The following is a 13,760-nucleotide window of genomic DNA, read 5'->3' on the forward strand; positions in this document are numbered from 1 at the left end:
TAATTTACATTTAGTTATATTTACATAATCCTCATTAAAATGCTAATATAAGATACTAAAAATAAACATGTACAATATTAAACTGACTATTCTTATTTCAAAAGAAGTACCAGAGGTACATATCAGCTTAGATATGAGGGCCTTCAAATACTGTCCTGGACAAAGGGGGGCCTTTGGAGTAAAAAAGTTTAATAACCAATGATGTAAAGCTTAGATAACAAACCGCTTACATGTCTGATGTCTGTGATACGCATCAGCATTTATCAGGGTCTTTTATTATATCCAGTATCCTCATACAGTATATGCAAACAGGGAATACCATTGTTTAATTACTTAATAACTGCCTGGTATGAATGAATTTTAATATTCACTTAACTCCCAGTTGCCACTGTCTGCACTCATGAGTGCATTGTACTGAGAATTAACCACAGGGATTAAAAACCATTTTAAAGCTCAGTTCTTAATCAGCTATGGTACAAAGTTCACCTGCAACAGTCCTGAGACACGTTATTTTCTCAGCCACATGTGAAGGTAGAGTATAAAACTGGTATGTTAATTCTGTTTCTGTGGAGGAAATTTTATTACTGTCTGAAATCTTATTATTATTTGCTTTGTTTCTTTTCCTCTACTCTAGAAAGCTTCATCAATATGCTTAAGATTTTGATAAGCTGAGAGATAAAAGGAAAGATAACAGAAAGTATATTTAATGTGTGTGTGTGTAAGACAAGTGTGAGATGAGAAATGCTATTTTATTCTTAGGTTCTAAGAAAATAATTTGCATTAAATATTTAGAAATGCATCTAGGGGAAATAGTTGGACATCTTAAATGGACACATATCTTAAGTGGGCATTATGACTGGATGAGATAGAAGCATCCTGATTTGATGAACGTATAAATGTTGAGTCATGGTTTTCCTCTTTGTCACACTCTAAGACTGTTGACCTTTCTTGCAAGAAATAAATATTCAAAAGACTTTCTACCTCTTGCCTTATTGAAATAGAAAATTGCCGCAACAGCTTCTCAATATCTCTTTCAAATCCTACACCCATTCATTGTGATGCTTAAGGTTGAATGATATTGAAAGTAAGTCATTTGGTCACCTTTGTTAGCACGTCTTTAGTGTTAGTGTTTTTAACTGTGTTGGAGGTCAAATACAGGTAATATCCAGCTTTACACATGACTCATGTAATAATCGGTAAATGACTTCACAGGGTTACATCCTTTTTCACATGTTTCTGGCAAACATGGACCCGGAAATGACACTGTGAATGCTCAGCATTATCCCCCTATCAGCTGCAACATTACTCAGCTTCCTCCCATGCATGCATAGGACCATGGATTCGTGCTGAGCCACAAACAGAAGTCTTTTTGAGCAAAGCAAATTGTGATCATCACAATTACAGATTTTAATACTAAAATGCAACATTTTATCCACTAGAGGATTCCCAACGCAAACCATCATAATGGAGTTAACCAACTCACCACAACATTTTGCTGCTTTCAGTGTTCAGGCAGAATTAGAGTGAGGCATCATTCCAACTGATCTATAAAGGACAAAACATAATGTAATTTAATAAATCACTCTTAATACAGGACATGACAATAAACTAGGCTTTGAAAATGAGTGGTTTACTAGCGGTTCCACGAGTATAAAAAAGCGAAATATTGAACTTTTTGTTATTTAATCTATGTTAGATAACAAAGTTCTCAAGAAAAAAAGAGAAAAAAAAGTTTCCATGGCTATAGTTTTGTTACGCAGTCAAAACTTACTAAAATAGCGACATCTCCTGGTCACTTTTGATACCACAAATAACAACTTGGTGTGGGAAAAGCCCAACTGAGCCCACTAAGAAAACATTTCATTACGAATGTAAACAGAAATGTACTATTTAATTGTTTAACAACCCAGTGGCAATCCTTGTATAACTCGCTCCACTGCTTTTCTTGCTTACTACGAATGAGACATTATGCCATGTCAATATGAGTTTATATTCCGTCACAATATCAATATATTAAAGCTATTTTAAATATATTATAATAATTTGAAATAAGCACACACACTGTTGGCTGGTCCTAACAACGGAGATTCGTGTTTTACGATACGATAGGGACGTTACCTGACTAATAAACTTAAATATTGTTGAGTAAAATCTTAATTTGCTAATAATCTTATATATTGCATAATCATTTTAAATAAAGTAGTCGTGCAAGATGCAAACTTTTCTCTCCGTTTCTAATATTAAATTAAAGAACTGTCAAATAAATAGTGTACTTACTTACTACAGGTTTGTAGTGTTCAAGCTGCAGATGTGAGTTTTGTCAGAGTTTTGAGTCCCCAACAAAGTGATCCTGTCCTCCTTTCCTTCTCTAAAGCTCGGGTTTCCTCCTATTTTTCTTCTTCTTCTTCTGTCCTCTCTCTCTTTCTCTCTCTCTCGCACAGACATACACGGACACCAATCTTGCCTTTTCCACATACAACATGCTTTACTTTGTGACAAAATCTGATTGCGTAGAAAATCATCCTATTATTTACTAGTGGTCTTAATGTAGGATACACTAACAGAATAAACGAAATTTTTATATTTAATATAATATTTACTGTACTTGTGGAAATAAGATCTTAAACAGTCTAAAAATATATGCTACAACAACAGAACTTGGAAAATGTTCTAGTTTCAGGAACAAGATCATTGTGAGAGCGCTGAGGACTGGATGAAAGAAGAGTCTGTGCTCTGCAGTTTTTTCCAGGGGGTATTATTTCACTGAGACACCAGCCAAGTGAGATCATGTACTGTAAACATACACCATCACCAAGACAACATGGCTTATTTCAACTTTTTCCATCTTGATGAAGAGCAGACAGAGAGAGAGAATGTGTTAAGTTCAGACTGCAGCAGAATAATTGCAGAAAGGAAACAGATACATGAAAAAAAAGGACTACATGACTGATTAGTGACATCAACATGGCAGCCATACACGGACCCTCATGCTACAGTGGAAACTCCTTGTTGCTTTCTGTCATTTCTTACTGAATAGTTGTAGTCCAGATAGTTCTTGTCTTAATTTCGAACAGTATATATATGGTTTCAGCATTTAAAACCATTACAAACCTCCATCTGTGAAAAGTTTTGCTTGAAATGAGCATTTGTACTACATTTCTTTAACACAGTGGTTCTCAACCTTTTTGATTTAAGCTTCTCTATTGACCAGCACGATATTCAAAAAATATTTCTGCTAATATTTAAGATAAGGCTGCTAGTTTACAATTATAATTGTATTATTTATAAAAGAACCAAAATTAATTTTGTGATTCCAATTAATTATTCAGTTTGATTCAGTTTTTTTTTTTTTTAAACTGCTGCTTTAATAAGCACTCCCATGTTGCAAAACACCTCACCATTGTCTCAAGAACACTACAATGTATTAAATGTGGCTTCAGTGTCCAATTTTTCTGGGGCTGTTGTATATGTAAACACATTAAAAAAAGAAACGCATAACAAATGGTTCAAAAGGTGGGGTCCACACTTTATTACATAAAACTGAGATAGACCTTAAAGGACAAAGAACAACAATAAAAAATTTCCGTCCCTGAAATTCAATGTTGTGAACCAATACAAGCATCTTGTTATTAATAACTGAACTAAAAACTAATAAAATATTAAAATGCCAGCATCAGCATGCACCACCGTAGATTTGCATAAGCACACAAAAGACATCAAGAGTGTTGTAAGACAAGTTCCCATTTGTTTACATTCATCGTATCCTTTATGTCAAAGTAAAATCCTTGAAGAACATTCCATGCCATCTGAACCAACAGTTCCTGCCCTGTTTCTTTCCCCAAAGCGTCTAAAGAAAGATACAAGTCCTGAGGTTTCCGGTCTCTTATCTGGAGGAAGCTCCTGTCCAGTGCGTCTCTGAAAGATCTGTCCCAGTTTGAAGTTAGGAGCCAAGTCTTTTTCGTCACTAAGTGATGCAGACCTCATAAATGTCCCCTGTGCTGGAATTCGCTTTGAGGGACAGTCTGGTAATGAGGATGAAGTCCCCACACCTGCATTATGGGAGAATGAGGGTTTGTCACATACAGGAGTGTCAGGTAACGCCCAAACCCCATCATCAAGGATGTCCACCCTGGAGAAGGAGTAGGAGTGTCTGTGGTGCAGTGTGTCACAGGGAGAGATACGAGGGCTGAGGACGGTCCACAGTGAGCCTAGACCTCCCAGTCCATTCTGCAAGGCCAGATCTACCTCTTTTATATCCCTCTTTAGAGGAGTGGAGGTGCACATGCCATGGCCTCGGGAACGATCAGGTGTAGCTGTTCCATTCAGACCACCAATGCAATCCTGAAAACAGTAGATCTTGCCAGAGAGCTCGGGCATTTTGTCTGCTTCTTCTATTTTCTCATTGTCCTCCTCCTCTCTTGCTTCTCCTTTATCCATGTCTCCAATCACCTCAACTTCTTTATTCACCCCTCCATCTTCAAACTCTTGTTTAGTTGAGGTGTTGCTACACCCACCTTCTTTGAGGTCGTCGCTTTTAGGAATCAGTTCAACATCAATGCATTGTGCTCTTTTTGATGCAGCACGTACCCACTGAATGTCATTAACGGTTCTGGGTGGAACCTCATCCTTCGGGTAGGTGTTCTCTGGTTCTTCAAACTTTGAGATCTTTTCCTCCAACTTTGAGAATTTTTCCTTCTTGGTTTCCACAGGGCTGTCCAGATCCCCCCTGCCCTCACGCTCCTCAACCTGAGGGCGGATGTTCTTGATGGGGCTGTCCGTGACAGGTGTGAGCCCACCAGGCCTCCTGCGAGAAGGACGTTGGCGGAGAAAGCTGGTCAGGACAGATTCCAGAGCAGAGACTTCATCGGTCACATCCCGACTGGTGCATGTGGCAGTGGATCGGTGTTTGGCCATTCTGGTCAGCATTTCTCTTTCTCTCTGCTGTCGCTTGCGAGTCTCGGCTGCCTCACGCTCACGGTTTTCCTGTAGGACATAATAGTGGGTGTTTCTTTAACTTTTGCACAGATGGGCGACAGACTTGCTTTCAGGGACTCATTCCAATTCTTTTTGTCAAATGTCTGTAAAAATGTCAGTTCATGTTGCAGTTGCTGAATCTTGATACAAATATTTACAAGTTGAAAGTGAAAGTCGTGACATTTGTCAAGTATGGTAACCCATACTCGAAATTGGTGCTCTGCATTTAACCCATCCAAGTGCACACACACAGCAGTGAGAAATGTACACACCATGAACACACAGCCAGAGCAGTGGGCAGCTATATATCCAGTGCCCGGGGAGCAACTGGGGGTTCAGTGCCTTGCTCAAGGGCACTTCAGCCATGGATATTGAGGGTGGAAGAGAGCGCTGTTCATTCACTCCCTCCCACCTACAACTCCTGCCAGCACCGAGACTCAAACCTGCGACCTTCTGGTTACAAGTCCAAATCTCTAACCATTAGGCCACAGCTGCCCCAATACAAGTTACACATGTATTTAAATGTATTCTTGTCTTCAGTTGTTCTCCAAGGCTTTGCCCGCAAATGTACTTTGCATATAACAACCTTGATGTTGATTACAAAAAAAGATAAATAAAATTGTGATGTCACTTCCATCACAATTGAACCTTTTTGTCCTGTCATGTTTCAAAAAAAGTTTGTTGATACACCTTTTTACCAATAAGTCAACCATGTCAGAGAAAAGCATGACTGAGATGAAATGCAACATTACATGTGAATAAAACCATGAAAGAAATCAAGGTAAATGTGTGGTGAAATTGATTTCAATTCATCCTAGGCTAACAAATCCTATCTAAATTTTCATATCTAAAACCAAAATACATTTGGTAAGAAATAAGAAACAGAAAATTGATGCAAGTATTTGAACTGTAACACTATAACTGCTCATAAAGTTTCCTGCATTTTTCATTTATAAGACATTAAATTTTACCTGTGTAGCTCTCTCAAACCTCTCACAAAAGGAATGAAAGATAGAGCAACACTCCTCTAGCTTGAATGTGGCTGGGTCTTCACAGAAGTACTCTGCCACAGAAGTACTGATGCTGTCCAGTTCCTGAAGGGAGGCCTCCACATCTGCAACCCTAATGTCTGCCATCTGTACAGGAGCAGACATATATTACTCCCAGAATACTGGTAATCCAAGATATTTTGTCAAACCAGCCACCTGACAATACACTGGATTTTCAATGCATTTTCCTGCAAGTTGCATAAAAAAAAAAAAAGAATTCTTCTTACATGAAGAAATGCTTCCATCTGATGTAGTAAATCAGGCTGTTTACTGGCTTCCATCTTCGCTTCCCTAATTTTCTCCAACTCCTTTTGAAAGTCCATCTCCACCTCCTGCTTTTGGATCCTATTTCAGATCAAGTAGAATTTTACTCCTAAATGCATTACCTAAACATTACAAAACCTGTATTATATCTACCTTGCAGCAATCCCAATGTGTTGAAGCTGTTCTGTGAAACGCAGCAAAGCTTCATCAATTTGTTGGGCTTGCTATAATAAACAGAAAATAATAAATACACAGTCACAGTGTCAAAAAATTATAGTAATATATTCATGAATTAACATGTAATAATAAAAACTCCTGAAAAGAGTGATCACTTTATCTACCATGGACACATAGTGCATAAGGTTCATGCCAGGTTTATTTGCTTTAGTGTCCACCAGTTTGAGCAATGATGTCATCCTAAAGCCAATAGCACTACCTGCATAGCCACCCTGAACAAGATACAGCCAGAGTCATTTATCTGTTCCAGCTCTAGTTTACATGTTAGAATAGTGTATTGATAACAAACAAAACAGACCGTGTGACACTCACAGCATTCATGTAGTTACCAGCCTTCAGCACCAGTCTGATGATTGAATGTAGGTCATCGCATGCCAGCAACTCTGGTAGGTAGAGAAAAGTTTGGGGCCAGTAAGATTTAAAAATAAACACAAACAATAATCTATAAAGCCAATACATACATACATACATACATACATACACACACACACACATACACACTACCGTTCAAAAGTTTGAGATCAGAACGATTTTAAATTTTTTAAAGGAGTTTCTTAGCTCATCAAGGCTGCATATATTTGATCAAAAATACAGGGAAAAAAATTAGATTGTGAAATATTATTATGATTTAAAAAAAAAAATAATAATATACATTAAAATCAAATTTATTCCTGTGACGCAAAGCTCAATTTTTAGCATCATTACTCCAGTCTTCAGTGTCACATGATCCTTCAGAAATCATACCGATTTATTATCAGTGCTGGAAACTGGTGTGCTGCTAAATATATATATATACCGTTCAAAAGTTTGGGGTCAGTAAATTTTTATTCTTTTTTTGTTTGAAAGAAATTAAAACTTTAATTTAGCAAAGAGGTGTTAAATTGATAAGTAGTGATAGCAAAGATTTATATTGTTAGAAAAGATTTATATTTTGAATAAATGCTGTTCTATTATACTTTTTATTCTTCAAGCAAAGATTTATATTGTTAATAAAGATTTATATTTTGAATAAATGCTGTTCTTTTTTACTTTTTATACATCAAGCAAGGATTTATATTGTTATTAAAGATTTATATTTTGAATAAATGCTGTTCTTTTTTACTTTTTGTTCATCAAAGAATCATGAAAAAAAGTATTGCTGTTTCCAAAAAAAAATATTTGGCTTTTGCCAAAATTAATAATTTTAATAATAAATCAGCATATTAGAATGATTTCTTAAGGATCATGTGACACTTTATACTGGAATAATGGCTGATGGAAATTCAGCTTTGCATCACAGAAATAAAGTATATTTAAATGATATTAAAATACAAAGCATTATTTTATATTCTAATAACATTTTGCAAGATTACTGTTTTTTTCTGTATTTTTGATATAATAATAGTAGCCTTGATGAGCATAAGAAACTCCTTTAAATAAAAGATCAAAAAACATTCTGATCCCAAACTTTTGAATGGTAGTGTGTGTGCTTGTGTGTATATATATGTGTGTGTATATATTTACTTATTTTTAGTGGAAGGACAGCATTTAATGAACTTGCTTCAAAAAAGTAAAATTTCTATACATACATTTTTGGTTTAAATATTTTTTATTGTGTGGTAACCGTTTTATAAAAACAATAAGGTACCCAAGGCCGCAACGTGCCTAACAGCACCCTTCAGCCATGATTTATTCACGATCCAGCCTCTCGTACCTTATTGCTTACATTTATAAAGTTATACAGTATCAAACTTATTAACTGTGGAGGAAATTTTATTTTCTATTCATATTATTAGTAGTTTTATTTGCTTTACTAAGGAGTGTTCTTTCTTTACTGAATGTCTAATAAATGTGCTTAAGTTTGTCATGAGATTAGATGAGACAACAGGAAATCTAAGTGTAAGACCAGTGTGAGACAAGAAAAGGTTATGTTAGCCTTTAGATGTCCTTGCTTCTTTGAAATGCATTTGGAGGACATAGTTAGGCACCTTAAATGGACATGTATGTTCATTATGCATTGTGATTTGATGAAATCAAAGCATCTGCATTTGATGAAGGTATAAATGTTGAGTTGGGGTGTTGCCTCTTTGTCACACTCTGCAGCTAGTATGTATGACTGTTGACCTACATTTTCTTGCAAGAAAATAAATCTTCAAAAGACTTTTGTCACATACCTTTATTGAAATGGAAAATTGCCACAGCATTAACTAATATATATATATATATATATATATATATATATATATATATATATATATATATATATATATATAGTTAATAAGTTTGAAAGTCTGTACTGTGTAACGTCCTATACTAAAAGAAGAAAAGTACCATTAGCAGCAGTTGTCATGACAGCAATGGAGTGTTTGATATCCTCAATAAAGGGAAAAAACTCCTCTCTGAGGAGCAGGCTCTTTATCCTCACTTTATACCTGTAAACAAATAAAAGTCACAGAATTTGAAGCTGCTTTTTAGCCAAATCCCATTTCAATCAGCTGTTTAACACATTTGAACATGGGAAAATTCTGTGGAGCACATTTATACAAAACAGCACAGAAACTGGCCCTTCAAACACTTTAAACCATGACAAGAAAACACACCCTGGCACTTGAACTAGCATCACCATGAAACGGTCAGCCTCGTTTAGCGTAGATAGATCTCCATTGAATGACATCAGCTTCTTTGCCTGAAACATGTAGATACAAGGAGAGCATTAAAAACAGAGCTGATCACGTCACTGATCAGTAGCACAGCACAATGGGGTCATACAGAGAAAACCAGTTCACCTCCATGTCATCGGGCAACAGCTTGCTGAGCTCTCTCAATTTCCTGGAAGCAAAGCACAGATTACCATGCCTGACAGTCTCCACAATATCCTTTGGTGGCCTGCAAAGTGCATCAAACACAGATGAGAGAGATGAGATGTTTTTAAATGGCCTACTTGAGAGTTACTTTGTGTGCTCTCTGCAGCTTGTCACACATATTACTTATAATGGAATTTTATCTACATGCTTTCATTTCATTTTCTACTGGAAATTACAACCTCAAGGACTGAGAGAATTAAACAACTTAATGGTTTTAAATAAAGCACTGCACAAAAACAGGAAATCATGGCTTACTAATATATATATATATATATACATATATATATATATATATATATATATATATATATATATATATATATATATATATATATATATATACTTGTCTAGCATAATATATATACATAGATAGATAGATAGATAGATAGATAGATAGATTTATATATGAAAGTGCAGAATGAGAAGACAGACGCAAATGCTCTAGGAACTCAAAGATTCATTGCCTTGCTATTTGAGGCAATCATAGAACAAGCATAGGATCCACTCAAAAAAACAAAAACAAAACAACAAGATTTATAAAATTAGGAATTTTATGAAACCAGTCACTTATTTAATTTTATACTGTGTACATTACCTTTTAAATTGTTTAAGCAAAATCCCAATATTCAAGCTTTTCTTGGAGTTGAGTATTGAGACCTAAAAAGACATATACATATAGTGTCAGTTACTCATAAACTGGGAAAGTTTCCTGAAAATATCATGTATTATATATTCAGTAATAGCAAATAAAAACAAAATCTAGAAAGCATGAAGATAAGCACATCATTCACTGTATAAGAGAAGATGGAAGTAGAATTAAAAATACATGTGCCTACATGGTTATGAATAGTTCAACATTTCTGAGCTCAACTTCAAACAGTACATGTTCCTTAAATCGATAACAATAACAATAGTGACAATACCAGCACATAAATAATCTGGCAACACTTAGGTTTGTGAAATAACAGTAAAATATAAAAGATCTTACTGAAATTGAATTTTGCAGAGAGCACTGGTAAATATTGATGATCATTGACAGTGAGACAGAAAATTAAATTAAAATGATTTAAATATGACATTTACTTGTAGAAAAATCCAGATATTTTTCCTTTTAATGTTTGGAGTTCTAAAGAACATTATGCTGCACATCTAAAATAATCACAGTAATTCTGAAAAAATATTTAATGTGTTTAAATCCATTTTAAGGGAAAATGTGAGTGTGTTCATTAATGTTTAATACCTGGGATTTCCCCACGTAATATAAATGTCTTAATTGAAGACATTTGAAGTATATCATTTAATACTTCAAGGTAAGATTTTTTACTTTATTTGTTTTTATTAAAAAGCAATTAAAATTGCCTTTGGGACACGAGGGTCAAACAAAAAGGAAAACAAAATGAGCAAAGCTAGAGATCTTTCAAGACTTAAGTTGTACTTCCACCTCAATGTGTCTCAGAAGAGAGTATGTCCAATACTAAAGCTTTATCAGAGCATCGGTACTGGAGTCACCTCTCCAGATTATTAGCCTGAATGTTTAAAAAGTGAGATAAACAAATAAGTAATAGATTGGGTTGATAGACAACTGTTTAATTCACCCACTGTCCTGCACTTTGAATCTTGATTCACAAGAGATGACATCTGAGCTGCCTTTCAATCCTGCAGTACTGTCTCAAGTAAAGGGCCTCATTGGAAAGTACAGCTGTAGGTACACTGTACATGACTCTCAGCTTTACAGCAAAGTTCAGCTTGAATCAGTTTTAAGCAGCACCACTTACATTCTTGGATTCTGTAGTGATTTGTGAAAGGCCCCACACACTTTTTTTGACCGTCCCACCCTTACGGACCAAACTGTGATGTTCGTTGTGGCTGAAAAGCTCCTCCATTCGCTTAGTGTCCAGCTCAAAGTTCTCGCGGTAGCGTTGGGCTGTCCACACATTGCGCTTGCCCAACACGCTGTGCCTGGGGATCGCTTCCCAGTTGAAGTTGCGCATTTTGGAGCGTCGCTGGACAGTCCAGGTGAAGGGGTCCCTCATTGATGAAGGAAGTGGGGGTGGTAGTGGTAGTGGAGGTGGCAGAGGGGGAGGAGGTGGTGGAGGGTCCATGGGAGGGGGCTGTGCAATATGTATCAGGGGTGAGGTCTCATTTTGAAAGCACCTAGAGCGGTCAGGACGAAAAGGTGGTAGAGGTGCTGTGGTTAAAACTGGAGCTCCATCCATTGAAGGACACGGAGGGGACAAATCTGGAGGGATCTGATAAATAGATCTGAAAAATATACATACACAAAATTTTAAAATACAAAACAATGAGAGGCAAATGATGTGTTATACAGACCCAGAATTCTTACACAAACAAGAATATTTAAATGAACGTTGCACTTCTAGGCATCCAAGATTTGTACCATCACTAACATTCATTAAGTGTTATGGATTACTGTTGGATACAACCAAATGTCGAGAATTGAAAAAAAAGCCAACATATGAATTTCCAATGATAACACTTACACTGGAAGAGCAGGTTGCATATTTAAAAAAGATAGCTGTGTGAGCAAACCACACCACACAGGCAGTTAAACAAACAATTTAATTAAGATTATCAAGAATACAGGCAACTTTGCATATCACACGTACTTTGGTCTCTCTACTTTTGAATGCTGCTTAATTTATTTCAACATTTAAAGTTATGCTTTTGACTTGGCTATCATTATGTATTGTTTACAAATTTGGTCATTCTGTTAATTTATGTATAAATACTAATGTCATTAATATAAACATTAATATAATTACTCTTTTATATATGAAATTATTAATTACATTATTATTTTGCATAAAGTTACACTACGAAATGACTTAGTACATTACTGCTTTACTTACAGCAATCCCACATGTAAGTTATGTTTACAAAAGAGGCCGAGCAAACAAATACAAACGAATTGAATACATTATTCGAGTACTGGCTTTTTAAACAAAATAGGTAACTACGAAATTGTCCAAAATTATTGTGAAAATATATTGACAAGGCAGTTATCAAACTTTGAAATGTGCAACTCTCAAATAAAGGAATAATTAAAAGCCAGTCAAACATCACTGATTATCGGAAAACCATTAGAAAATTAAAAGTGACAGAAAATTAATTTATTTCTGAATGTAACGTTACGTACCTGTAAGTAAATAATATCATGTGCTGATGAACGCTTGATCAGCTGACGTCCATTGCTGGAGAATCCGCACGTCAAACACCATCAACTTTTAGCACGAGCACTTTAATGGATGAGAGTGGCCACACCCCCTCATGCGCGCTCCGGAGCCGCGTCCTCCATCACCTGAGCTATTTAGAATACATCTTATTCTTCATAAAGAACATTCTACATTATTAAAGTAATTAAACTACTGGGCTACACACACTGGGTCATTACGTTAAATTATTTTTAGTAAAACGGCACGCCGCTGGGTTAAAACAGGTCACGCGACTACAGTTTGAATTGCAACGGTCGTAACCCAGACAGCAACAGTTTTGGCCAAAATCGGGCCCACATCTGGAAATGCATGCGGGCCAGATGTGGGCTGATCGACACTGCTTGCTGTCTGGGAACTTACAGAAGCCGCAGCTTAATACTGCCAGTCAAAGGTAAGTCATGTCTTTTTGCAGTGTATAAAACAGCATGTATCTTTAAAAAATTAGTTATATTGCCCTCTATCGGCTTGTAAAAGATACAAACAGGTGTATATACAAAGTCCGAATTTGTTATTTAAATCCAGTCAAATTCTACAGGTGTCTGTATAACCATTGGGCCTAACTGTTATATAGTCTGCGAGAAAGTTCTTCCTGCTCAGAAACCAGTAACCTGTAGTACCATATTCAACATTCCCCTCTAGTGGTCAGCATTAATTCTGCATGGCCTGACTTCCTCAGTTCCTCTGTTGGAAGTATTTGTTCAATTTAAAAGACAAGCAGAATCAAGCAAAACAGCATATCAGGTAAGTACAAATGACTCAAAGACCATTTTTGCAAACTTTTCAAATTTTATCTGGTGGGTTCTAGTACGTTTGTTGGTCAATGTTTGGTCAAAGCCAGGAGCAAAGTGTAACATCATGGGTTTCCAGTTTCAAAGTCTGTCTTATCTTTACATATATACAATCATTTATACACTACAATACCACAGAGCAGCCTAAAATATTGATTGTACATAAATATGTTAATGATTATAACCCTTTCATTCTGCTATGCTCTAGGCCTACTAATGGAGCAAGCATTTCAATGCCAAACATTTCTGTTGACAGAAGTCAAAATAATAATAGCAAGAAGAAGAATCCCAGAACAACAACAAAAAAACTTAATGGTTGCATTTGGTATAAAAGAAAAAGAAACCTACTGTGCCAAAAAAAAAAAAACAAAA

The 13,760-nt window shown here is 35.9% G+C and overlaps 1 protein-coding gene across 2 annotated transcripts; it reads right to left on the reverse strand.

The window, feature by feature from the left end:
- Nucleotides 1–1,481: 1,481 nt before the first annotated feature.
- LOC109097532 (FH2 domain-containing protein 1-like) lies at nucleotides 1,482–13,744 on the reverse strand. 2 transcript variants are annotated; one of them, XM_042765095.1, is made up of 13 exons: nucleotides 12,525–13,744; nucleotides 11,143–11,629; nucleotides 9,963–10,024; nucleotides 9,290–9,389; nucleotides 9,104–9,189; nucleotides 8,835–8,935; nucleotides 6,837–6,907; nucleotides 6,629–6,736; nucleotides 6,441–6,511; nucleotides 6,251–6,368; nucleotides 5,946–6,110; nucleotides 2,278–4,983; nucleotides 1,482–1,545 (listed from the first exon to the last, which is right to left on the reverse strand). In XM_042765095.1, exons 1-12 carry the CDS (start codon nucleotides 12,542–12,544, stop codon nucleotides 3,772–3,774), a joined length of 2,601 nt encoding a protein of 866 aa, XP_042621029.1. In that variant the 5' UTR covers nucleotides 12,545–13,744; the 3' UTR covers nucleotides 1,482–1,545; nucleotides 2,278–3,771. The 2 variants fall into 2 exon arrangements, with proteins under 2 accessions (XP_042621029.1, XP_042621028.1); XM_042765094.1 differs by having other exon boundaries at nucleotides 2,274–4,983.
- Between the last annotated feature and the right edge of the window lie 16 nt (nucleotides 13,745–13,760).

The sequence above is a fragment of the Cyprinus carpio genome, chromosome A10, assembly GCF_018340385.1.
Source record: "Cyprinus carpio isolate SPL01 chromosome A10, ASM1834038v1, whole genome shotgun sequence".
NCBI lineage: Eukaryota > Metazoa > Chordata > Actinopteri > Cypriniformes > Cyprinidae > Cyprinus > Cyprinus carpio.